Source organism: Lissotriton helveticus, chromosome 5_1 (genome assembly GCF_964261635.1).
Source record: "Lissotriton helveticus chromosome 5_1, aLisHel1.1, whole genome shotgun sequence".
NCBI lineage: Eukaryota > Metazoa > Chordata > Amphibia > Caudata > Salamandridae > Lissotriton > Lissotriton helveticus.
In genome coordinates, this window is record NC_136065.1 from 1178424776 (window position 1) to 1178449420 (window position 24645).

General features: G+C 44.8%; 1 protein-coding gene across 1 annotated transcript in view; it reads left to right on the top strand.

Moving 5' to 3' along the window:
• FHIP2A (FHF complex subunit HOOK interacting protein 2A) overlaps positions 1 to 24645 on the top strand; it is a 359146-nt gene that overhangs the window by 193261 nt on the left and 141240 nt on the right. Inside the window, exon 13 of the mRNA XM_078643886.1 lies at positions 17527 to 17617. Coding sequence (XP_078500012.1) covers positions 17527 to 17617 — 91 coding nt within the window. The remainder of the gene's footprint in view (positions 1 to 17526; positions 17618 to 24645) is intronic.

The following is a 24645-nucleotide window of genomic DNA, read 5'->3' on the forward strand; positions in this document are numbered from 1 at the left end:
GAGCAAGATCTTGGGGATGATGGCATCATGCATACACCTGGTCCCCAATGTACGCCTACAAATGAGACCACTCCAAGAGTGGCTGCAACAGCAATGGTCACAAGCTACAGGAAGTTGGGAGGATCTAGTGGTTGTAACGCACAGGGTGCAGGAAGAAATAAGGTGGTGGACCAAGGAAAGAATAACAGTAGGGAAACCTCTAACACCACCGGACCCAACAGTGACCATCACCACAGACGCACCCCAGAAGGGATGGGGCGCACACATGAACAGGCTCAAAGTGAGGGCTCTGTCAAGCCCTACAGATGCAGTCAGACATATCAATTACCTGGAATTGAAAACAGTGCTGCTAGCCCTCAAGGCTTTTCAGAAACACCTGTACAACCAGAAGGTGCTGATACAAACAGACAACACCACAACGATGTTTTACATAAACAAACAGGGGGGAACTCAATCATTCCCTCTGTCAAGCTTGGCACAGGAAATCTGGAAATGGGCTATACCACTGAAAATAGACCTGCTAGCCATACATCTGCCAGGGAAGGACAATGTAGAAGCGGATTGGCTCAGCAGGCAGACTTCAGCGTCCCACGAGTGGGAACTCAATATTCAGGAAACAGAGAGACTATTCAGGAGATGGGGCACACCAACAATAGACCTGTTTGCAACACACCGGAATGCAAAATGCCAATACTTTGCATCCAGGCAACCAGAGGCACTATCACAGGGGAATGCCCTATGGATAAGCTGGTCAAAAACATTTTCCTACGCTTTTCCCCCGATACCACTGATCCCCAGGGTTCTCAACAAATGAATGACGAGCTGCATGACGTTCATCCTGGTGGTACCACAATGGGCCAGACAGACCTGGTACTCTCAGATAATGGAGATGGCGCAGGGCCCCCCCCACAGGTTCTCAAAAAGAAGAGACCTACTCTCCATGGAAAACTGAGAAGTTCTACACCCACAGCCGGAGAGCCTCAACCTCTCAGCATGGCTCCTGAGGACTTGGAGTGCGAGAGGCAAGAAGGCACAGCACACGCAAGTGCTATGGGGAGAAATGGAAAAGATTCACTCAATGGTGTTGCAAGAAAAAACTCCATAGGAAACTGACCAGGGAATCCACGGTGCTAAGGTACCTCACGCACCTAATTAATGCTAAGCTAAGCTCATCCTTCGCTGAGGGTGCACCTGGCAGCGATTGTGGCATACACAAGAGGAGAAACAGGGAGAAGCTTCTTTACATCCCAAGTCGTAAAAAGATTCCTAGAAGGGGCTAAAAGAATAGCACCACCAAAGAGAAGGCCGCCACTGGCCTGGAACCTAAATGTGGTACTGACGGAGCTCATGAAAGCACCTTTCGAACCCATCCACAAAGCATCACTGCAAATGCTAACGATGAAGACGGCCTTTCTGGTAGCAATCACCTCGCTACGAAGGGTGAGCGAACTGCAGGCACTCACACTGCAGGAACCCTACATCCAGATACACAGTGACAGGGTCGTGATGAGAACAGACCCACACTTCATGCCAAAGGTGGTGTCAAGGTTCCACATGAATCAGAGTATTCAGGTTCCTAGCTTCTTCCAAAACCCCACTACAAGCGCTGAGAGGTCGCTCCACACCCTAGACGCAAGAAGGGCTGTGATGCACTACATTGAAAGGCGAAGGAACACAGGAAAACAAAACAGTTCTTCGTATCCTTCGCAAACAGTTACATGGGCAAACCAGTGACTAAAAACACCATAGCTCGATGGATCGCACAGACAATACAATTCTGCCACAAACAAGCTGGCCAGGAGCTAACAGGAGGGGCATAGGCCCACTCCACCAGGAAGAAAGGAGCAACAATTACCTTTCTGGCCAACACACCAATTCAGGACATATGCCTGGCGGCAACATGGGCTTCAGGGCACACGTTCACTAACCACTATTGTGTGGATGTACAAATGAACAAAGAAGCACAAGTAGGACAAAAGGTGCTTCAACATATATTCAACAACCAACGCTCATCTTCCACCCAACCGCCACAAAAGTAACGAAAACCGCTACAAAATCTATGCACAGCATAGTGAATCCAGAAAGATTCACGCTGCAAAACGAATAGTTTCTTACCTGTCGGTGTAGTTTTGCAGCTTGAAGATCTTTCTGGATTTACTAGCGAACCCACCCGCCTCCGCCAGAAAGATGAGGCTGGAGAAGAAGGTGGAAACACATAGAAAAGAAAGCAAGTTGCAGCTTACAAGATACGTGAAAAGATACATGAAAAGAATTACGTTGAAAAAACGATTAACAAACATAGCCATGGATTCACTACAAAGACAAACAAGAAAAAAGACAGAAAAAAGAATCCGAAGATGGCGCCCAAGGGTGGTAACTTCCGCCGGAACACGCCAACGTCACCGAAGGTACACCAAATGGTGGGACGTCGACGCCCACCTGGGCTACGACAAAAAAAAAATAGAGAGAGAGAGAAAAAAGACTACGATTCCGGACCCAACCACCAGATTGCGGAATATGCACAGCATAGTGAATCCAGAAAGATCTTCAAGCTGCAAAACTACACCGACAAGTAAGAAACTATTCGTTATTGCAAACTATGAAAAAGAAGTAATAACAATAATGTACAGTGGAAATTGCCATACTCCTGCATCTAGTGTTGGGCTCAGATGTGTACAACTTGTTTTTCTTGGAAGATGTCTTTCGAGTCAAGAGGTGTTGTAACTCCTCCTATGACTAGTATTGTGCATACATATAAGTTCCATTGTTAAATTGTTTTCTTCTGGCGGCTGGTTCGATGGGTGTTGCTGAAGCTCAGTCGACGCCGCTTGTTCTTCGTCGTCTGGGCCTCCTGCTGCTTCCACTCCCTTTGGCGCAAAACAATTCCATTTGTTGTAGAGCTTGCCCGCTGTTCCTTTCCAGTAGTGTCCATAGTACCACTTCAAATATTCGTGGCATGATCACCACTCTGTCTGCAACGTCTGCTTGTCGCCAGAGCACGATGAGACCTCCAGTTCCGCCAGCCTCCTGTTTGGATCCAAGACGACTCTCCAGTACTGACAACTTAATCGAAGCAAGATGGCGCAGTCACAAGACTAAGACACTGCCGACATCTTCAGTAAAGACGTCGAAGAAGAACTGGGGCCCTCTGCGTCTGCAGAGCAAGCAGTCTAGGGCCTAGCTCTCCTTCTCACTCTGAGGTCAACACCCAGCTGCTTTAACGGGGACAACGCCTGAAGTTCTCGACCATGAGTAGTCTTCCCCAACACTTACACCAACCAGCCGACCACAGCCTACCAGGGGGCCGGGCGTTGAGTCCACCAGCAGCCTTCCGGGACGGCACTGCATCCCAGCCATGGCCGGTACCGATACAAAGCCTTGGTACCAACTGACACCAAGACAGCTGTACAAGACGCAGTCTTCTTTGACACCGGCAGACCCATTGATGCCCTCCAGTTCCTTGACACTGGCACAACTCCTCCCTTTGTAGCAGAAATCTCCTTTGACATTGAGACCGGCTTTGGATCCTGTCTGTGATAACTCGCCCATCCAAGGCACTTTTCACAATGGACTCCCGAGGACCTCGAGGCTCCTTTTCTGCTGCACCTCCGAGAGGAGATGGACAGTAGGCAGAAGAGACTTTTCATCTGCCCTCAAATGGATAAGCTTGTTGCCAAACCACCAGTGAATGTGCAAGACAATCTTCATCGCAAAAGGAACCTTACCTTCGGGTAGCAGCTTGCATTGGAGCCACCAACCAAGCCCAAGGCACATTGAGATAGGGGCACTGGCCCCCAGCTTTCTTAGCCTCCTCCTGCTTCTGCCAAGACTCCGACTCCTCCGCCTAAAGTCCCAACCCCCCCTCCACCACAAAGGCCACCTCCACCAGCTTCACCAGAAGGTTCACACATTCTTTATATAGAAAGAGTAGCTCTATATATCCTGCAGATTCATACAATGCTCTCTATGTCCCAGAGCCCCAGAATGATCTTAGGAATGGTTATCCCGAAAGCAACAGCGACCTGAGCTCCACCATGCTAAGCCTTCCCCTCTGGGGATACCTTGTATCAAGAGAGGTCATTTACTGAGTGGCCACCTTCCACATGGTGGATTTGCATGCCATCGCCGAGGAGGTGACTTTTTAGTGAAGTCACTTTCATGCACACAGCGCTCAACCCAATACATGCCCATACTCATGGGCATGTTAAAATCTGCCGACACTGCTACCAGGGGTATTAACTGCAGCATCTTAATCAGCTTGGCTGCTTGTCTTGTCTCTGGCTTCATGCTAGAAGTACAACAGCATCTGACTGGGAGCACCTATTTGGGCCTCAAACTGATCAAATGCCGGAGAAAATAAAGAAAGACATGGACACCGCCAAGGCGATGGAAGCTCTCCAGTTCCCATCACCCCAAGGGACCTTTCACCACACACAGTTTTGGTGCAGCACCAAGGCAACCTCCCCGGAGGTTTCTACCTCCTACCAGTGGCAAAAGCATCAGTATCGAGCCTCCTCACTTATTTCAGGAGCAAAAACTCAAAAAGCAGGAGTAGAGGTGGTGCTGCAAATGGACTCCCTCTGTGGTAAATAAATAATTAATTACCGGTACTATTTTTGAATATATTAACAATAACAGATAGCTCAATAAATAAGAGCAGGATCCGATGTGTCCGAGTGGAACAGGCTTTATTCAGGCAAAAGGGAAGGGACTGGAACGGGACAGCCTGAAATAAAACAGGAAGGAAGGAAGGCAGCTGCACCATTTCATTAACAGTGCAGTGTATATATAGTAAGACATTTCAAATACATTACATACAGTAGGCGTAACTTGTGACAAACGTAAGATAAGAACACATGGGCGGAAGAAGAAGGCGTGCACAGGGCGTGCACCTAGACATGTGATGAGAAACGTCATAGAAGTGTCATGAATGGGCGGAAACATGGAGGGGGCTACCTGAGCAGCTGGGACCTTTAACCTAGTGGTGCGCGCAAACGGGCAATGACGTGTTACCAGGGAGAACTGGGGGCTATGACTTCCACACTAGAAGAGGAGACTAAAGTCTGCAGTGTCAGGACGACATGTACCTATAGCATATCTGGTATCTCGTGTTTGGAGTACATGTTGATAGAATCTAAAAGTTATCAGGGCAAAGGCTACTTGACACTAGGGCTGGTGCATGCATATATTCTACATGTATTGCGTGTGCTAGGAATCTTCTATGAATATTATTACAGTAATTCTCTTGCATGGAGACAGAAAGACTAGACTATAGCTGAAACTGTTTATGCGGTTCAGTAGCTTAGGAATGCGAAGACGAGAAGCTGGACTGATAACTGGAAGCATAACATATTCTTGGCAGACAGGCAGGCAGAGCCAGGCCGGGCACCGCGCTGCGTGGCAGGAAGTAAGTGAAGGGTCAGGGATGCAGGTGGGGGCTGCATCGCTCCTCGGAATGGTTTCAGGAGACTGGAGCTTGAATCTGGTGTCCGGGCCCTTTTGAGGCCTAGAAACGGGGACAATGCGGTGAATTAACGTGCACACTGTGAAATGTGGCAACATAGGCCTAATACTCGTTGCTTTCACGAGAACTGGATACTGACATACTAGAGTCGGACACAACTATAATTGCGTCTTTAATCGATCATAAGGGGATATATGCATATCGATCATGCACATATAACATAGGATGGGGAACACGTAGGCACACATGGCAAGGCAAAATTCACTTTTCCACATTCCCTCCTTGTGCCCTACGTTTCCATCAGGAAACATCAATATTCATGATACTATCTATCTGTTCATATAGCATCATTTGCTCATCTCGAATTGTCTTGGAACGGGACTTAGGACTAGGAATACAAGAGGTAGCACACATGCCGCAAATCGCAGGGCCACATTGTAAACAGAGGCAGCAACTGAATATGATCATTACTGCTATACCTAGGAATGACAATACTTTCCATCCCCAGGCAGATATAATACTCCAGAGCCAACCGGACCATGTCCAGGTGCCTGGATTCTGGTGTAACTGATGGGCAATTTTATGAAGTCTGGTTATAGCTGAATAAACAGACGGCGCGTTATTAGGAATGAAAATGCAGCAACTAGATCCGATGACTCTACATGCTCCTCCTCTATCGGCCAGTATGACGTCAAGAACGAGACGATTTTGGAGCACAACAAAACGCATAGCAGATTGTTCTTCAGTTAAGTTACCTAGAGCGGAAGTAGTCTCATTCACTACTGCTTCAAGGGTTCGGGTTAGCCTACGTATTAACTTACTATTCTGGACAGGACCTATAAAGAAAAAGAAACCTTTATTGAAGTCTTGATATTGTTCTAGGGCAGTTTCAGTTTGATCGACAATTGGGGACTCGGTCTCCCTTCTAGGTCTAACTTGTACTAGATGTGTGTTTCTGTGATAATCGGATGGGGCTAGAAAAACTGGTGGCAGTAGGAAGGCAATATAACATGTTCCATCCCAATCGAGGGGCAGACGAACATATGCGGACTGACCACAAACAAAATAAGAATGACGTGAGGCTTTGAAAATAGATTTCCCACTGTCACTATACTCGACCATAATAGTACAATCACTATGTCCTACATGTGCGGAACCATTCTTTCTGACACATAATTCGCCTTTGACTGGTAGAACTGAAATAGCAGGCAAATCTGGAGTAGTATCAGACTGAACATTCAAAACCATGAAATTCGATGAATAATTACCTAGATCATATACTTCATTTTCTAGATCTAATCCTGTTCTATGGGAAAGTCCTTCCTTGTCTGGGAAACATGTTCGATTCAGAAGGGACATATCAGTTGAGGATGACGTTAACGTGGACCATGCTCCACACGAACCATTATGTGAAAACGGATAAGGAAAGAGTGGCAGAACTCCCTTCGGTGTCTGGAAAGGGGGGAGTCGACCACACACCCAACAATTAGTGGCATTGCTGGTCTGGTGTGAATAGTGCAGCATTCGGATAAAAGTATTATTACGCATAGCAAGACAATAGGATAACTCGTGAGGAGGCAGGTCACTAAATGTGTGCTCTACTGTAGCATTAGAAAACATATGTACATGTGAAATAGGAAAACATAAATGTAACGCATAACTTATGCATGTAACCATAAGGCTCAAGAATACTAAAAAGAACAGAGTAACTATACATTGGCTGCAAAGATTCTTTCGATAGCGTATTCTCTTAGAGTTTTGAGTAACTCTCTCACTGTGTGGGTCTATCTCGTACATGTCAGGAACCTGTCTAACCGTTTCACCCGAGAGGGACTTAGACAATTAAACTGGCTGACTTACTAGACCTTAGTTTCTGTTTATACTCCTGCTGCGGAGTTTTCTCTATCAGGGGAAGTTTAGATTCAGTTTCTGGGCAGTCCTTGAGAACGGGGCAGTCCTTGAGAAAAGTTTTAGCTTTAAGTCCATGGAATTTCTTTACGTGGCTCGCGTGTAGCCACCCTTTTCGGTTTTCAATTTTCACTGCTGTCCGGGTGGTGAGAAGAACGAGGCGGGGCTCCTTCCAGCGGGGCTCCAGCGGACTTGACCGATCGAAATTCCTTATAAGTACAAAATCACCCGGGACGACTTCATGCGGTTTCACGTCGGTGTTGTCTGGAAATGCAGCGGCAACCTGTGAACGACAAGATTGTAGTGCAGACATCAAGGAGGCAAGGTAATCTGTCAGCATATTACTGTCAACATCGGTAATTATACGGGGTCTAGGTGTACCCCACATGTTGGGGGGACGACCAAACACTACCTCATAGGGTGACAGACCTGAACGGGAGTGAGCGACCATTCTCATATAAAAAAGGGCGACTGGCAGTGCTACTATCCAATCTACACCTTTCTCTGCACAAACTTTAGCGATGCGGATTTTCAGAGTCTGGTTATGTCTCTCTACGAGACCGGCTGCTTCAGGATGGCGTACACAATGGAACTTCCACTGGTACCCTAACAGAAGGGATACTTGTTTCATGAGCTCGGATGAGAATGGCTGGCCGTTATCTGAATACACGACCCTAGGTAATCCATAGCGGGGAAAGAACTCACGAACCAACTGCCTGGCAGTGGTCGCAGCTGTGTAATCTGGAACTGTATATGCTTCTGTCCACCTGGACAAAGCGCATACGACTACGAGGACATACTTGAAACCTCGACATCGCTCCATCTGAATATAATCCATCTGGAGGACTTCAAAAGGGTGGTCAGGAGGATGGAATCCACCTTGTTCCACCGGGACACCTTTACCTGGATTGAACTGACAACAGATCATGCAGGTACGCACTTTCTGTTTGGCTGCTGCTCGTAAATGCTTGTTAAACCAAATGTTCTGGATGCTGTCTAACATGGCTTTTTCTCCTAAATGTGCTGGGCTATGTGCGGTGTTAATAATGACTTGAACCATAGAGTCGGGGAGAAACCATGTGGCTTTTCCCTTCGTCAACCATCCTTGACCTGTCTGGACCCCTCCTTGTTTGGACCATTTCTTGATTTCATCGAGAGTAGCATGTAACTGTATATCTATGACATCTTGTGTAGGGTCCTTAACTGTCATACAAGTAGTCTGATCTGGAGTGAGTGTCTTGTTAACTGGAATGTCTGGAGTCTGAGCTGTAAGCTTGGCTGTTCGATCTGCTAGATCGTTACCCTGGGAAATGACGTCAGTGACTTTCGTATGTGCCTTGCACTTCATAATAGCGATAGCTGTCGGTAAATGTATTGCATCTAACAGAGCTTGAATGAGAGGGCCATGCTGAATCTTGGTTCCATGAGAAGTCATAAAACCTCTTTCTTGCCAGAGCACTCCAAAGTCGTGTACGACTCCGAATGCATAACGTGAATCTGTGTATATGTTTACTTTCAGGTTCTTTGCACGTATGCAGGCTTGGGTCAGAGCGACAAGCTCTGCTGCTTGAGCAGACAGGGTGTCTATACGATGTGTTTCTATAACTTCGGTGTCAGTAGTCACTGCATACGCGGCTACTAGTTCTCCTGTACTTGTTCTCATACATGAACCATCCACATAAAGTGTCAGGTCGGGATCAGGTAATGCAATGTCTGTCAAGTCTTGTCTTGGCTTCGTCATGGTGTTAACAACTTCCACACAGTCATGTGTGGCAGGATTTGAAGTAACTGACGGTAACAATGTAGCTGGATTTAAAAGGTTGCAGCGTCTGATTTCTATGTGTGGCTGAAACAATGTCAGTTCATAACCTGTTAAACGTGCAATCGTCAAGTGCTGAGTCTGTGTTCGGTTTAAAAGAACTTCCACGGAGTGTGGAACTTGTACTGTCAGGGAGTGTCCTAACACTATGGAATCACTTTGTCTGATAGCTAGAGCTGTGGCTGCAACTGACTTGAGGCACGCAGGCAGAGCCTGGGCCACTGGATCTAATGTGCTAGAAAAATAAGCACAGGGCTTGTATTGTCCTGCTTGATCTTGTGTGAGAACAGATAATGCAGTACCATCACGTTCTGTGACAAAAAGTTTGAAAGGCTTACTGTAGTTCGGTGTTGCTAGAACAGGTGCTTGGCATAAAGCTTTCTTTAACTCATTGCAAACAAGTGTATGTTCCTGGGTCCAAGGGAGGACAGTCGATACGGCTGCCTCCTGTGTCGTTAACTGTATCAGTGGCTTGGCTAGAAATGCGTACTGAGGAATCCATTGTCTGCAGTAAGAAGTGAGGCCGATAAAAGCTCGTACCTCCTTCTGTGTCTTGGGCTGTGGAAGACGTGCTATTAACTGGATACAGTCTGGTGTCAACTGCCTACCCCTCTTGGACAGTAAGTGTCCTAAGTAGACCACTTGCTGGACACAGAATTGCAATTTGGAAGGGGACACCTTGTGCCCCATCTCGGCCAGAAAATACAGAACTGTAAGTGACGCACGCTCGCAGTCACGTTCAGAACGGGCTGTGATCAGTAGATCATCGACATACTGGAGCAGGGCAGTGTCAGTTGGCATGTGAATATTGTCTAGTTGTCTTTTAAGTGCTTGACTGTAAATACTAGGACTTTCTGTGAAACCTTGAGGAGCTCGTGTGAATTTATAGCTTCTTCCATTTAAACAGAATCCGAAAAGGAACTGGCTGTCTGGATGAATGGGGACACTGAAAAATGCGTTCTTGAGATCGATAACTGTAAAGAATGTGGCTTCAGAATCAATGGCTGTCAATAGGGAAGAAATATCTGGGACCACTGGGTACTGTGGTATAATACATTTATTAAGTTCTCGAAGGTCAATCACTAATCGATAAACTGGAGGTGCATTTGGATCAGTACGTTTCAGGACTGGAATGATAGGAGAATTACATACATTGGAGTCAGTTTCTACAACCACCCCTTGAGCAATAAGTTCGTCAATAATTTTGGATAAGGCTGCTACAGCCTCAGGTGGCAATTTGTACTGTCTGATTCGTGGTAAAACAACACCTTTCTTCAGGGTGACACGATGGGGTGTGATATGCATACAACATACATCAGTTGGACCTTGCGCCCATAAATGCTGTGGTACATTCAATAATCTTGGATCAAAATCACGTAATACATAATGACCTTTAAAATCACGGAGAAACAAACGGACCCCTTCTGGGGAGCAGCATATTACTGCTCCTAATTCTTTAAGAGTTTTGATGCCTAACAGATTTTCTGGGCAAGATTTCGTGAGTAACAAATCTGTAGTTCGGGACAATGGACCAACTTCTAGAGTAACTGGTTTCGATATTTCATTAACAATAGGCTTTCCTGAAAATCCAAGGGAAACATTTCTAGAGCCTGAGAGTGGAGCCCCTGGAACCTCGTCATGACTGATGGTAGTCCTACTTGCCCCTGTATCAATCAGAAACTTTCTGTCTTTCCCTAATACTTGACTGTGTACATAGGGACCCTCTTGATCTACAGGAATCTCGATGAGAGGCAAGCCTACCTCCCTCTCTAGGCTGTTTCATGAATATGACTGATACTCTGGATACTCTGACTGTGCATACTGGTACATCTGCTGTGTAACGTGTTGTGTGGCAGCGATAGGCTGCGGTACTGTAACTGTCTGTTGTGTATTCTGCGGCGGCTAGGAAGTCTGTGAAACTTGTTCTTGTCTAGGCGGACGTGGTCTTTCTTTAGTCTTACCAGTAGCTATATTGTGTTTCAGAACTGCACATTCGTTTATAAAATGACCTGACTGTTTACAGTAATTGCATGTCCCTTTAACGGGAGCTGCAGGATGACTGGCTTGATTCGGACCCCTCTTCTGACTGTCCTGCGGAACGGATTGTGCAACTAATACTTTCATTTTCGTATCCTTCATACGTCTCCTTTCATGTTCCTGCTCTTCCCTGATTCTGTTCTGGTGATACTGGAGCATCTGGAGCATCTGTGACGGAGAATTAGCTTGCCAGGTACTTTCGACTTTCAGTACTCGATTTTTAACTTGTGGACTTGAATTCTCGACTAGTTTGGTAACAAAAAGATGGGGATACGACTCACTACTCGTTTTCAGACCACTATTAATAATAAAACATTTCTCAAATCTAGAATAAAAATCACTAGTATCTTCATCTTGTTTCTGTTTACAGGCTGAGATGGCATCCCAATCTTCCTTTTTCGTGGCTAGTAATCGTGGCAAGACTTGTATTAACAATTCGGGCAAAGCTTTAGCTTTATCCCCAAGACCGGTACCTGGTACTCGTGTATTATCTTCAGTTTCTAATGCTGTCCAATCTATCTTTTTCTCTCCCACCTCCCATTCTTTTTCTTTGAGTTTTTCATATATGCCCGCAGGCAACAGGACTTTTAACATTTTAATGATATCAGGATACGTATATTCTCCCATACGGAGCATGTCCTTTAATTCACGGTGAAACCCTGCTGGATCTTTATCATGACAGGGAATTAACTTTTTCATTTCTAAGAGTTCTATTTTCGTGATAGGGGTATAAACAAATACTCGTTCTAGACCACCACCCTCTTTCTTGACTGGATGTACTTCTCGTAACGGATTCTGTCTGTCTATGTAGAATGATTTACTTTCTGGGGGTGAGACGTGAACAAAATGTGGATTCAGAAACGTTCGGTATTTGTGGCGCTGTTCTAGAATGACACTAATTAAATCGGTACCTAGACCTTTCCATCTGTACTGGAGTAACTCGCTCAATACATCATGTAGAGGACCTGGATCAGAATGCTGTTCCTCATACAGTGTAATGAGGTGCTGAATCATATACATACCCACCAGACGTTGCTCGGCTGGGGGCAGTTTCAGAAACGTTTGTGCCACTATTTCGTCTGGAAAAGTGGTAGAATCACTAGTCCATCGGACTGCTGATCGGGCTAGTTCTTGTTCATGCATGGTACTAAGCTCGCTATACCCTATTCGCGATTTCAGAATGTGATCGGTAGCCTGGAATACTTGCTCAAGAGAACACTGTTCTGGTACTGGAGGAGGAAAAGTTTTCTTGTAATCTAGGCGTGAATGTCGGTCGGAAAGTCTAGTTCTACCTACATACGCTATTCTGTCGGGATTCTCGTTGTCTACCTCTTCAGTAGAAGAGTCATTCTCTTTCTCGGTTGCTCTTTTTGCTTCTCTCTTCTGGTGTATACTTATGATTTCCTTACGAATTTTCTTGTACATACTCTCTATACAACCTTGTGTCTTGTGTTTTCCATCGGCTATATTGTCACTCCACCTAGTCAGGACTTTCAGTTCTTCTTGATCTTTTTCTGGATAATCTTGCTCTCTTACTAAACTATTAATCAGGAACTTTAAAATCATGAGCTGAGTCTCGACTTTTCTTTGAACCATGGCTTCGTGAATACTTCCTGGATTCTCTCCTGTACGGATGAAACGATATATTCTGTCTAGATGTTCTCCCATATCGGGCAGGGTGACCAGATAGCTGGCAACCCGTCTTAAACGTAATGAATATATGACCATGTGATCCTCGCCTGGAACTGGATCATAACGACAGTCAGTAAGACCTCGCATGATATCTACATATGTAGACACTTTTGGCGTACGCTGTAACGCTAGGTCATGTAGCGTCAGACGTCTTGGTTGAGGCGGGGTACGAGGAGAACCTCCCCCCGCGGCTCCTAAACTAGAATCGTCGGTGAATACTGTACGGGCTGGTAGAGTGACTGGCATAACGGGTGCATGTACTGTGGGCTGGTCCGGGGGTGCTGGAACATGAACTTGGTCCCCGGGAACAGTAGTTGGCGGGACAGGAATTACATTATTAACGGGAGCAGGCGGAACAGGATTTGCATAGGCTGGGACTGTGTCGTCCAAATAGGACGAAAGAAAAATATCAGCTGCGGTCTGTTTGTGACGTAGCTTAATCAGGACCAATGGCGGCGGTAAATTACAGGGTGCCTCCGGGGTTGCTTTTGGCAAGCCCTCGGCAAGAAGAGGATACATGCCTTTAATAAGGGCATTTCTCCGTCTGTCTGACTGTTCCGCTCTAACTCGTTCACCTTCTTCGATTAATTCCCTTTCTTGGGCTTTTCCTGAGGACTCCCTACTTAATTCTGTTTTTCTGAATTCTTTTTCGGTTCTTTTATGAGATTCTTTGCGCCATAACTCGATGGCATCTTTCTGGGACTGTCTGGCTTTCTTTTTCCATAATGCTTCTTCTACTCGCATGATGCACTCGGCATCCCATGTACCTGATACGGGCCATCTATATTTCTCTTCTAGTTCCTTAGTATAGTCCGCCCATAAGTCTAGATATATTATGGCATCTAAGCCATGCTTGTGATACATAAAATGTCCTGGACTGTCCCTAGGAGGGACAGGAACTGCTTCTTCGAGTAACCCTTTTCTGGTCTTCAACTGACGTAATTTCGAGAACAGAGGCATTTCGGTAATACACTTGGAACACAATAATCACAGTAATTAAATGGCAAACAAAACATTCATACCACGACATAAAAATACATTGATAACAGTTCGAACAGAATACTACCTGATACACTGAAAACAGAACACATGAATTTCTCGAGAACGAAACTTACTAGAATTACTGGATGCACTGCTAAAACAGTACAGAACATACCGGTCCCATAAAGAGACACGTCAGACCGTATCCACCTAGGTGAATACTTCGGACTGGATCTGTGTACCCAAACCCAACGGACCAGGAACAAACTAATGATCCTGTCTAGATACTTCCCCCGCGACGGTACTCACCGGGAAGCAGAAACTGGAAGGCCTCGGACTGGACTGGACTGCTACGACGTCGGACTACGAACTTCGGAAACTTCGGAAACAGGTGGGCCTCCGGATACCTCGGACCTTGCACTCTCGGCTTGGGCTCTGGTCGGGACGAACCGCATTCCACACCGCTTCGTCTGGATGTCGGACCGCAGTCTCCGTCTCCTCCGTGGGCCTGAGGGAGACTTGAAGCAGAAATATCTGCACGTGTACGGTATTGTTCCGTCACGGCTGCAGAGGGTCAGGGGGCCTGCGTAGCATCGCCAGCGCGTGAGGAAGGGGCTCGTCCCTATTCGGGCGCCATTATGTGGTAAATAAATAATTAATTACCGGTACTATTTTTGAATATATTAACAATAACAGATAGCTCAATAAATAAGAGGCAGGATCCGATGTGTCCGAGTGGAACAGGCTTTATTCAGGCAAAAGGGAAGGGACTGGAACGGGACAGCCTAAAATAAAACAGGAAGGAAGGAAGGAAGGCAGCTGCACCATTTCATTAACAGTGCAGTGTATATATAGTAAGACATTTCAAATACATTACATACAGTAGGCGTAACTTGTGACAAACGTAAGATAAGAACACATGGGCGGAAGAAGAAGGCGTGCACAGGGCGTGCACCTAGACATGTGATGAGAAACGTCATAGAAGTGTCATGAATGAGCGGAAACATGGAGGGGGGCTACCTGAGCAGCTGGGACCTTTAACCTAGTGGTGCGCGCAAACGGGCAATGACGTGTTACCAGGGAGAACTGGGGGCTATGACTTCTACACTAGAAGAGGAGACTAAAGTCTGCGGTGTCAGGACGACATGTACCTATAGCATATCTGGTATCTCGTGTTTGGAGTACATGTTGATAGAATCTAAAAGTTATCAGGGCAAAGGCTACTTGACACTAGGGCTGGTGCATGCATATATTCTACATGTATTGCGTGTGCTAGGAATCTTCTATGAATATTATTACATTAATTCTCTTGCATGGAGACAGAAAGACTAGACTATAGCTGAAACTGTTTATGCGGTTCAGTAGCTTAGGAATGCGAAGACGAGAAGCTGGACTGATAACTGGAAGCATAACATATTCTTGGCAGACAGGCAGGCAGAGCCAGGCCGGGCACCGCGCTGCGTGGCAGGAAGTAAGTGAAGGGTCAGGGATGCAGGTGGGGGCTGCATCGCTCCTCGGAATGGTTTCAGGAGACTGGAGCTTGAATCTGGTGTCCGGGCCCTTTTGAGGCCTAGAAACGGGGACAATGCGGTGAATTAACGTGCACACTGTGAAATGTGGCAACATAGGCCTAATACTCGTTGCTTTCACGAGAACTGGATACTGACATACTAGAGTCGGACACAACTATAATTGCGTCTTTAATCGATCATAAGGGGATATATGCATATCGATCATGCACATATAACATAGGATGGGGAACACGTAGGCACACATGGCAAGGCAAAATTCACTTTTCCACACCTCCCGATCTCAACACTTGTCAGGGGCCATATACAGGGGGATCCTCACATAATGGCGACAAATCACCTTGGACCAATGGGTTCCGCCCATTGTGCCTCATGGCTATTGCCTGGAACTCACTGTTCCCCCGCCACCAAACATCTCCCCCTGTACCCCCACCCCCCCACCCCCCACCAAAACTCACTTCTGAGTGACAATCAGTGCCTCCTCCAGGAGTAATTAAATGTACTTCTGCTTAAAAGTGCTATAGAGCCTGTTCCACCGCAGCACCACGGCAAAGGGGTATACTCTGTGTACTTTCTCAACACCAAGAAAGACAGGTCCCTTAGGACCATCCTCAATCTACGGCCACTCAACAAACACATTCTGCCATGCTCAAGGATGTCATCCCAGTGCGGCAGCAAGGTGACTTCATGACCACTGTTAAACTGAAGGACGTATTTTTCCACATCCCAATCCACCCTGCTGATTGCCGCTGCCTCAAATTCATGATAAGTTAACAGCACTTTCGATTCAAAGTTCTGCCTACTCGGGTAACAATGGTACCCCGGGATCTTTACTGAATGCTTTGCAGTGGTAGCCGATCATCGAAGGAGAAGCGGTGCCCACATATTTCGGTCCCTCAAGGACTGGCTGATAAAGAGTGTGAGCAGAGAGTAGTGTCTCTTCCACACACCGATTACTTGAGGTCTTCACGATCTTGGCTACAAAAAAAAATGTGAGCAAATCTCATCTCCAACTACTTAAGACACAGTCCTTTTTAGGGTGATCCTAAATTCATAAATATATATTTCCTCAGTTTTACTTTTGCATAGGTATCTTCTCTCACTTTCTGTTCCATTTCCACCCTCACCCGTTGTGTGGGGAAATCAATCTAACACTGGAACCAATTACCAAGCACAATATCATTCTCAGGTGGAGTCCTAAAACACTTAGTGTCTGGAAAGACTACTTTGAAGCAAAAACAAGTTGTACACATCCAGCCTAACACTAGATGGCTGGAATATGCTGGATATGTGAATCTACAGCACTACATGCCATGAACAGAGGCATACAGGGTAGGTAACATTTTCCTTATCTGGTGTAGTTGGACAAAAGTTCAATTGTAAGTAATATGCTGTGCTTCGATCTCAGAGTGCAAGATTTATAATGCCAAGTACTGGTCCAAATGTATGATATGTGGGTAGAAAAATTTTAGGTTGCCTATGTACGAAGGACATAAAAAAGTTTTAAAGAATCTTGTACCCAAGGTGCATAGAACAGATGTGGGTGCAAAGAAATCTGTAAAGGAACCTCAGGAGATATGCTCTTAATTATTATCCTATTTATTTGTAAGGTAAATCCTTCAACTAACCTCTGGATGTTTGGACCTACTGGAACCTATTCCCATCATGAATGAGGTTCTGCTTTATCTCTCCTATACTGGCTGATTTTCAAGGGCATTTATGATCACAGTCTTAGAGGAGTACTACTCCACAAACTCTCACATGCTTTTATGAGCTTGAATGTCTAAATACCCTGTTAGTAAAAGTTCAAAGAGTGCAAGGACCTTTCTATTTGTACTAATTGTACATGACAATTTTTGACAACCTCATTTAAGAGTATGTAACGTAGTACTACAGGAGCACTACTTCACATATTCATTGATGCTTTTGTGAATTTGGATGCATGGTTTTTATTCAAATGTGATATCTTCTGGTTTGTCTCAAGCTCTCGCTTGTTTGCTATATGCCTAAATGTCTCTTGTTGATGCATTAAATGGTATTTTACATTATTGCCTGGGTGACGCAGCTTTTGTAATGTACTTATCTTTTTCTCCAAGTTTTCTTTGCCTCGTACCAGATGAAGCCAAATCCTCTTACCAGGTAGAGGGCACAGGCTATGATACCTACCTCAGAGATGCCCACAGGCAAGTAAGTAACTCCACCATAGTAGACTCTTCTTAGCTGCCTTTATTTGTTTGATATTAAAAAGTATTGCTTTAAATAGATTACAGACAGGCTTTCCCTCAAAAAAAGTTACCATTGCTATGTTGTACAATATGATATAAACTCCTAACAGTAACATTATGTCACTGTTACTTACAGTTACGTTACACCGCAGGCAAATTATTTGACATATCACAGGTTAAGTACATTGGGAGTTGTTACTTTGCGTCCAGTCTGTAAAGGTTTTTACTTTACAGGCATTTTACACACACATACTCACACTCAATCCCACTTACTGAACTTTAATAGTGTTTGGAGTTTTTAGTGTTCAGGGAAGGTAAGTAAGTAACTTTATTGTACAGTTAATTAAAACTCACAATTTTTAAAATTCCCAGTGTAAAAGAAGTATATATCAAAAAATAAAATTGATTGTCGAAAATTAAAATACATGGGTCGCCGTATTGTGCGGTAGTAAATAAAGTTCATGTTTCCAATTTACTTTTTGATGTTATTTGTATGAGCTGGAGTCCCAGAATTGTGCTCTAGAGCACTGTCTGTCTGTTACTATACTTCCTCATTTTGCTTATTCTTGAGTCTTTCCGTCACTGTATCAAAGAATTTTGAGAGACAGCAGTTTAATTGGGTCTCCTGCGGGTTAAAGCATAGTTTGACTGCCTGTCTGAAAGTTCTTATGCCCTTCTGGTTCCATCTTGCTCGTAGTAAAGATCTCCTTGTATCCGTTAAGCCTAGGCACATACATATTATGTGTGTTAAATCTTCAGGTCCTACTCCACAAAGACAACAAGTCTGATCTTCTTGATTCCTTTTCCATGGTGCCAGATGAGGGAGGATTGGTAAAATGCCGCGCCGCAGCTTTAGAAATTTTTCTTTTATCTTCTGTTTGAATCCATGTTCCAAATAAGCTTGTGGCTTAAGTGTTTTGTAGTCATTTAAAACTGTCCATCCATGTGCCCTCTTTGCTAGAGCTTCCTTATCTTCTGTTAACGATATTATTTTCGTTACTTTGGTTACAACCTTTTTGAAGCTCTTATGATCTACTGGTGATTCCCAAAGATCAGTCAGTTCAAGTCTCTCTAATGATTCCGACAGATACTCTCTGGCAGGTGATCGTTCTCGTCGTTGCAGCTCAATCCAAAGGTGGGCGTTTAAGGTCCCTTGTTCAGCATTTCGGATCTTATGCCAGCATTTTATGTAGCTGCCCCTTCTTTCCACCGTCTGCTTCTGGAGACCGAATTTGAGGCGTATTTGGGCTGGAGATAAATAGCTGGGTAGCTGAAAGATGGATCTGTAGGTTTTACTGATCACTTTGTCTAGGATCAGCCTTTTCCATGTGTTGATTCGCTCCCATATGTCAGCATAGGTTGTAAACGTGCTCTTATTACTTGTAGGAGCTGGTCCAGTTTACAATCTGGCAGGACTTTCTTCAGGGGCTTCATCGCAAGATAGCTCATGGTGCCTTTTCGATGCAGCGTCTCTAATTGAGGTTTAAACGAGCCTCTGCTGTCTAATAGGACCCCAAGGTACTTGTAGCTTGTTGCATGGTCTAGTTTCCGCCCATCCAAATACCAAATGTTTTTCCTAGCCTTCTTGTAATTCACAGTCATAGTTTTTGTTTTTGTTAAGTTGATTGGTGGTCCATTGCGCTGTGAGAATGAGCTGGTAGTATTTAGAAGGTGTTGGAGGCTAATTGGAGTCCGGCTTATTAGGACCAGGTCATCTGCGTATAGGAGATTGGACAGCATGATTTCTCCCAATCGTGGGGCATGCGATTTAGTGCTGTCCAATTCCCCTGGTAAATCTGCAAGGAAAAGATTAAACAGCGTAGGAACTAGGACGCACCCTTGTTTCAGGCCTTTAGAGGTGTTAATCCGCCTTGAGAGATGCGTCCCGTCTCCCAGCTTAATCTTGACCCAGGTATTTGTGTGGAGTGAGATCAGCTGCTTCAGAAGAGGTTGTGGTATCCCCCATTTTTCCAGCTTTTGCCATAGTTTGGCCAGGTCCACATGGTCAAACGCTGAGCTGTAATCTATAAAGCATAGAAACAGCGAGTTCTTTCCTGCTTTAGCCGCGTCTGCTAGCAGAGTTAATGCCATGACATTGGTGGTGGTTCCCTGTCCTCTAGAGAATCCTGTTTGGTTTACCGGTATTATTTGTTTTGATGCTGCCCAGGATGTCAATTCCTCCAGTGATAGACCAGCATAATACTTTGCCTCTATGTCTATTAGGGCAATCAACCGGTAGTTGCAAGGGTTGCTCCTATCGCCCTGCTTATAAATTGGGCTTAAGATCGATCCTTTCTAGGATTCCGGACTGGTTTCTAGCTCTTGAATGCCCATGAAGACTGGTACTAGTGTGTTCCTCCAAAATTCCATGTCATGTTCAAATATTATTGGTGGTATCCCATTTGGGCCTGGTGCTCCTTCCGACTTGCCCTTCTGTATTTGTATTTTTATCCGAGCCGCTGTTATGTTAATATTATTTTCTTTGCTGTTTGATATTGTACTGGTATTTCTTGCTCCATCTTCCTTTTTTTGATTGTGTTTTTCCACTTTACTTTTGATGTATTTTCTAGACCCTTTTTTGATCTTTCCTATGTCGTTATCCTTCTGTTCCCTCTCCATTTTCTGTGATTTCACTTCAGTGGAGTTACCCTCTTTGGTTTTGTCGTTAAAGTGATTGTACAGATAATTTGCCCAATCTGCCTCTGATATATATGAGCTTATTCCATGGTGCCCTGGCCGTTGAAGGCTGTGAATTGTCTGCCAAAATTTGGCGCTGTTTTTCAGTTTCGAGTCGTGCTTTATTATTGCCCAGAGTTCGTCGTTCGTCTGTCTTTTTTTGTTTCCCAGATTGCCTTTTTTAACCTTGCTTTTAAACCGCGTAGGGCTTCTTGCAGTGTCTCTTTTTGTGGCTGTGCGCGCAGTCGTTTCCGAACTTGTTTTATTTTCCGTTTGTCTTTTTGTCTCCAGTGTACTTGTCTTTCCTGATGTGGGCTTCTGAGATTTACCTTTAAGCGTCTTTGGTTTTGTTGCGTGTTTATTCCCGAGGGCCTTCGTATACTCCTCCCAGGCTTCTATTGGGTTCGTGGCCAGCTTACCTTGATGAATTAGATCCTTCGCATTTGTGAATAGTTCATCAATCTTGTCTGGTTTGTACCTTATTCGTGTGAAATCTGAAGTATATTCGGTCCCAGCGTTTTCCCTGGCTTCCATAGAGCTCTCTCTGGTTATGCTTAGGACAATTTATTGCGGCAGATGGTCGCTTTGATCGTTGACACCCAGTTTAAATGTTTTGATGATATCAAACAGAGGGAGAGTTGCAAGTGCATAATCTAGGTAGGAGGAGATCTGTTAAGCTCCTGTGCTAGTTCATCGTCCAGTGTGGTTCCAAAGAGAAAGAGGTTGAAGTCTCCTGCCAGGATCAAATTCTCAGCTTCCCTCTCTTCTATGATTCTTGCTGGTACCTTGACCAGCTCTCTTGCGCCTTGCAGTCTGTGCTTCGGATGTATATAGTAATTAATTATAACAAGAGGGTGGTCCAACTTTCCGATATTGATTGTTATAGCAATAGCCTGTATAGAATTTGAAGCTATGGTTTTAATCTTTATCTCCTTCATTGCTCCTATTGTGAGAATTGAGGCAAAGATCATCAGTCCGCCTGAGCTGTGACCAAAGGTTGAGGTCCTAGTAGCTGGGACAATTTGCGTCATGTATCCTTCCAGGGCTATCTCGCGTTCGTTTCAGGTTTCTTGTAATAATATCAGGTCAAATGACCTTAAGTAGTTTAATGCTTCCCGATCGTCCAGTTTGTCAGTCAAGCCATTGATGTTCCAGATACATATTCTGAGATTATTCCGAGTAGTGTGTGATAAAGTCTGGGCAGGAATCCCTTGTCATTGCCCGCCCCTGTTTGCTATTGTCCAGATTGGGGGATTGGTGGTTTTGTTATTACCGTTTTAGTATATAAGAGCCTCCCTTGGGGGCCTGGTGACTGGCTGAGAGCTCCTTTTAGGATTGATGTTGGTTTATGAAAGTGTTCTTTTTTGCTCTCCTCTAAAAACGGTGTTGGGTAGGCTAGTCTCTTTCCTAGTTCCAGCTTTATTCCCCACTGAGAGAATTTGTTAATTTCTCCTAGGAGCCGATCAACCAGCTCATTCGATGTCCATGTTGTCTTTGTCGTTTCTGGTTTATATGGGTCACATGTGGATTGGAATTCGATTAGAAGCAGGTCAGTTGAATTGATGTCTTCCAGTCCCTTAATTGAGTTGACTAGTTTTATTATGTTTCCTCTATTTAAGGTATCTACTCTTCCTCTAGATTTATACTTGGGGACAAATAGTAATATATCTGTCTCTTTTGATGGTGTGGCCCTAGTTTCTTGGACTGAGGGTACCTCGTGATGTGTGACCCAGTTGGGGAGTTGGTTATTGTATTTTTAAGTATGGCAGCAGTTTTGCTTCTGTTGGATTGTTCCAGTTCTTGCTCTAGGGCCGGCTGCTCCTCACTTTGTGGCCTATCCCTTAGCTGACTTTCTGTATGACTCCTTTCTGAGCTGCGTAGGTCAGTTTCTTGCTCAGATCTTTCCCATTGTTGGGTGTGTTGAGCCTTTCTATCCTCCTTTTGCCCGGGCAGTTCAATTACCGTCTCTAATAATTCTTTTGACATTAGAGTTTTCAGTTTGTTAGAGATCCTTGTGGTTTTCAGTTTCTTGCCCAGAGACGGAGTCTGCTCAACCTGGGTAGAAGGTGCCGCTATCTCTCCTTGTTCAACTTGGTCCTGGGATTCCGCCAGCTGCCCCTCCTCATTGTAAACAGCAGCTGTCATTATTCTGTTGCTGCCCTTCCTTTTTTTTTTTCGTCGGGTTTGTGAGTTTGTAGGTGCCTCTGTGCTAACTCTTTCGTAAGATGAGGCATTTAAGATGGAATTTTCTGGGGATTGTCTAGAATTGAGAGGGCAGTTCTCCTCATTTTGAATCAACTTGTTTTCAGCTTCTTTTATGATTCTGTTTGTTTGATTGTCCCTAATTACATTTCCCACGTTGACTATGTCTATCAGGTTAGATGCTGCGTTTGGTTTCAAATTTGCCAGAAGGTTCTCTAACATTGTTGGTAGCGTTGATAACTTATTTATTATTGGGGTACAATCACATTCTGTTCTTGCTAACTCAGAGAGTTCTGCTGCTTCCTGTCCCCTTTTAATTAGGCCATTTAGATCTCCTAGTTTCCTCTCTATCCCTGAAGTAAACTCAGCTAATGTTTGCAATACTGTTAGCTGCATGTCTAGTTTATCAGATTGGTAGAGCTGTTGCTGATAGTTGAATTGTGTTTAGTAAGGTTGTCCAGAAGGTATTGGACGGGCTTTTGCTCTCTTCTCTACACGTGCTGGCGGGTTTTCCCATATTAAGGGTTATAGTAGGTTTTAGGTTATATGAGGCCACTAGGTCTTCCCACACTTGTGTTGCGAGGAAGGTCATATCGCTGTCTATGGTATATGAGTTCTCCTGTTGCTGGTTCTGAGTTGAATTCGGTCGGCCCATTTCTCTCTGCTCTTTTGAGGCCGTTAGGGAACCAGCTTGTGTGCTCTTCAGCATCAGTGAGAGGCTACTGTTTGGCTGAGGTGTTAATGTCCTTTCATCCAGTACACTCTGGGTTTTTTGTCGTAGGAATGGGGTTGATTGATCACCCCAGTCTTGTGACTCCTGATGTTCGGGAACGATGGTAGCGTCTAATGCTCTGTCTGTTCTTAGCCCACTGGGAGATGTTTCCTTGCCTTGGGGGCTTTCTGTTTTAGTCCTGCTAGGAGGTGTTTTCTTGCCTTGAGGGCTATTTAGTTGGATGTCTAGTGGGCTACTGACCTCCACTGGCCGTTCTGTTGTTTTCCCTCCTGTGCCTTCTTCATCAATTTTGCTTTTTTGCCAACTTTCGGTTGGCACCATGCAATTATTAACGGCATGAATATCCGCTACTGTAACCTTTACAGTTTTTTTCAGTTTCCAGTTTTTTTTTTTATTTGTGGAAGGGGATATTCTATCTTCCCGGGCTCCAATGGGGTTGGTAAGCCTTCTAGATTCCCGTTTTTTGTGAAAATTACCATTCCAGGATCTTTTAGAAATTCAAATTTGGTATAGATTTTTGGTTGGTAGGAGTTTGAGATTTTTCTAGCCGGCTCTCCTTCTATGGTTATGAGCTCTTCAATTCTATCTCTTTTCTCTCCCTTAAGAGTATTGTTTGGTTGTTTTATGTTATTTGGTCCTTTTGTGGTTACTAGATTGTTATCTTTGCTGGCGTCTGTGCCAATGAACTGGGGGGGGGGGGGGCGTGTCTTTGTTGATTTGTTTTGTCAATATTGGTATCTTTAACGTCCTCATTTTCCTTAATGTTTATTATTTTACTGAGGTCTTTGTCTGAGGGTGATGTTGGAGCTCGATCATCTTTTACAGTCTCCTTTTTGCGTTTTGATATTGGTTTTATAATAGACCTTCTCACTCTCCCTGACTTCATGGCTAACCAGGTAAAGGAGTAGGCTGGTAGCTAATAGTTGGTAGTTAATTTTTGATGATTGCTGTGGCGGTCGGTGTCGAGATCGGGCAGTTTTCAAGATCCTGTGGCTCACGGCTGATGTAGCTACTCCCACTGATCACTGCCCCTGATCACTGCTTCTGTGCAGTCGCGGGGACTCCATCACAGTCCGCCTGGCAATACAAGTAGAGTGGAAACTCCTATAATAGGATGTTTTTGTTGATGTTCGCTTGCCTGTTTTTACACCTGGCCGCAATGTCCTTAGTACGTTTATGTACGTGTGGGTTGGGGAGTCAGGTTTGTACAAGCTTGTTCCTGGGGGTTTCCTCGAAAAATGGGAGGGCAGGTAGGGTCTGTCCTGATGCAATGCGCAGGTCAATTAGACCCCGCCGAATCAGCCAACAGGGGCTCAACAGGACTCTGCACTCCGTACTGGCTGCTCTTGCCTTTCTGCCCCCTCTACCCCATCTGCTCT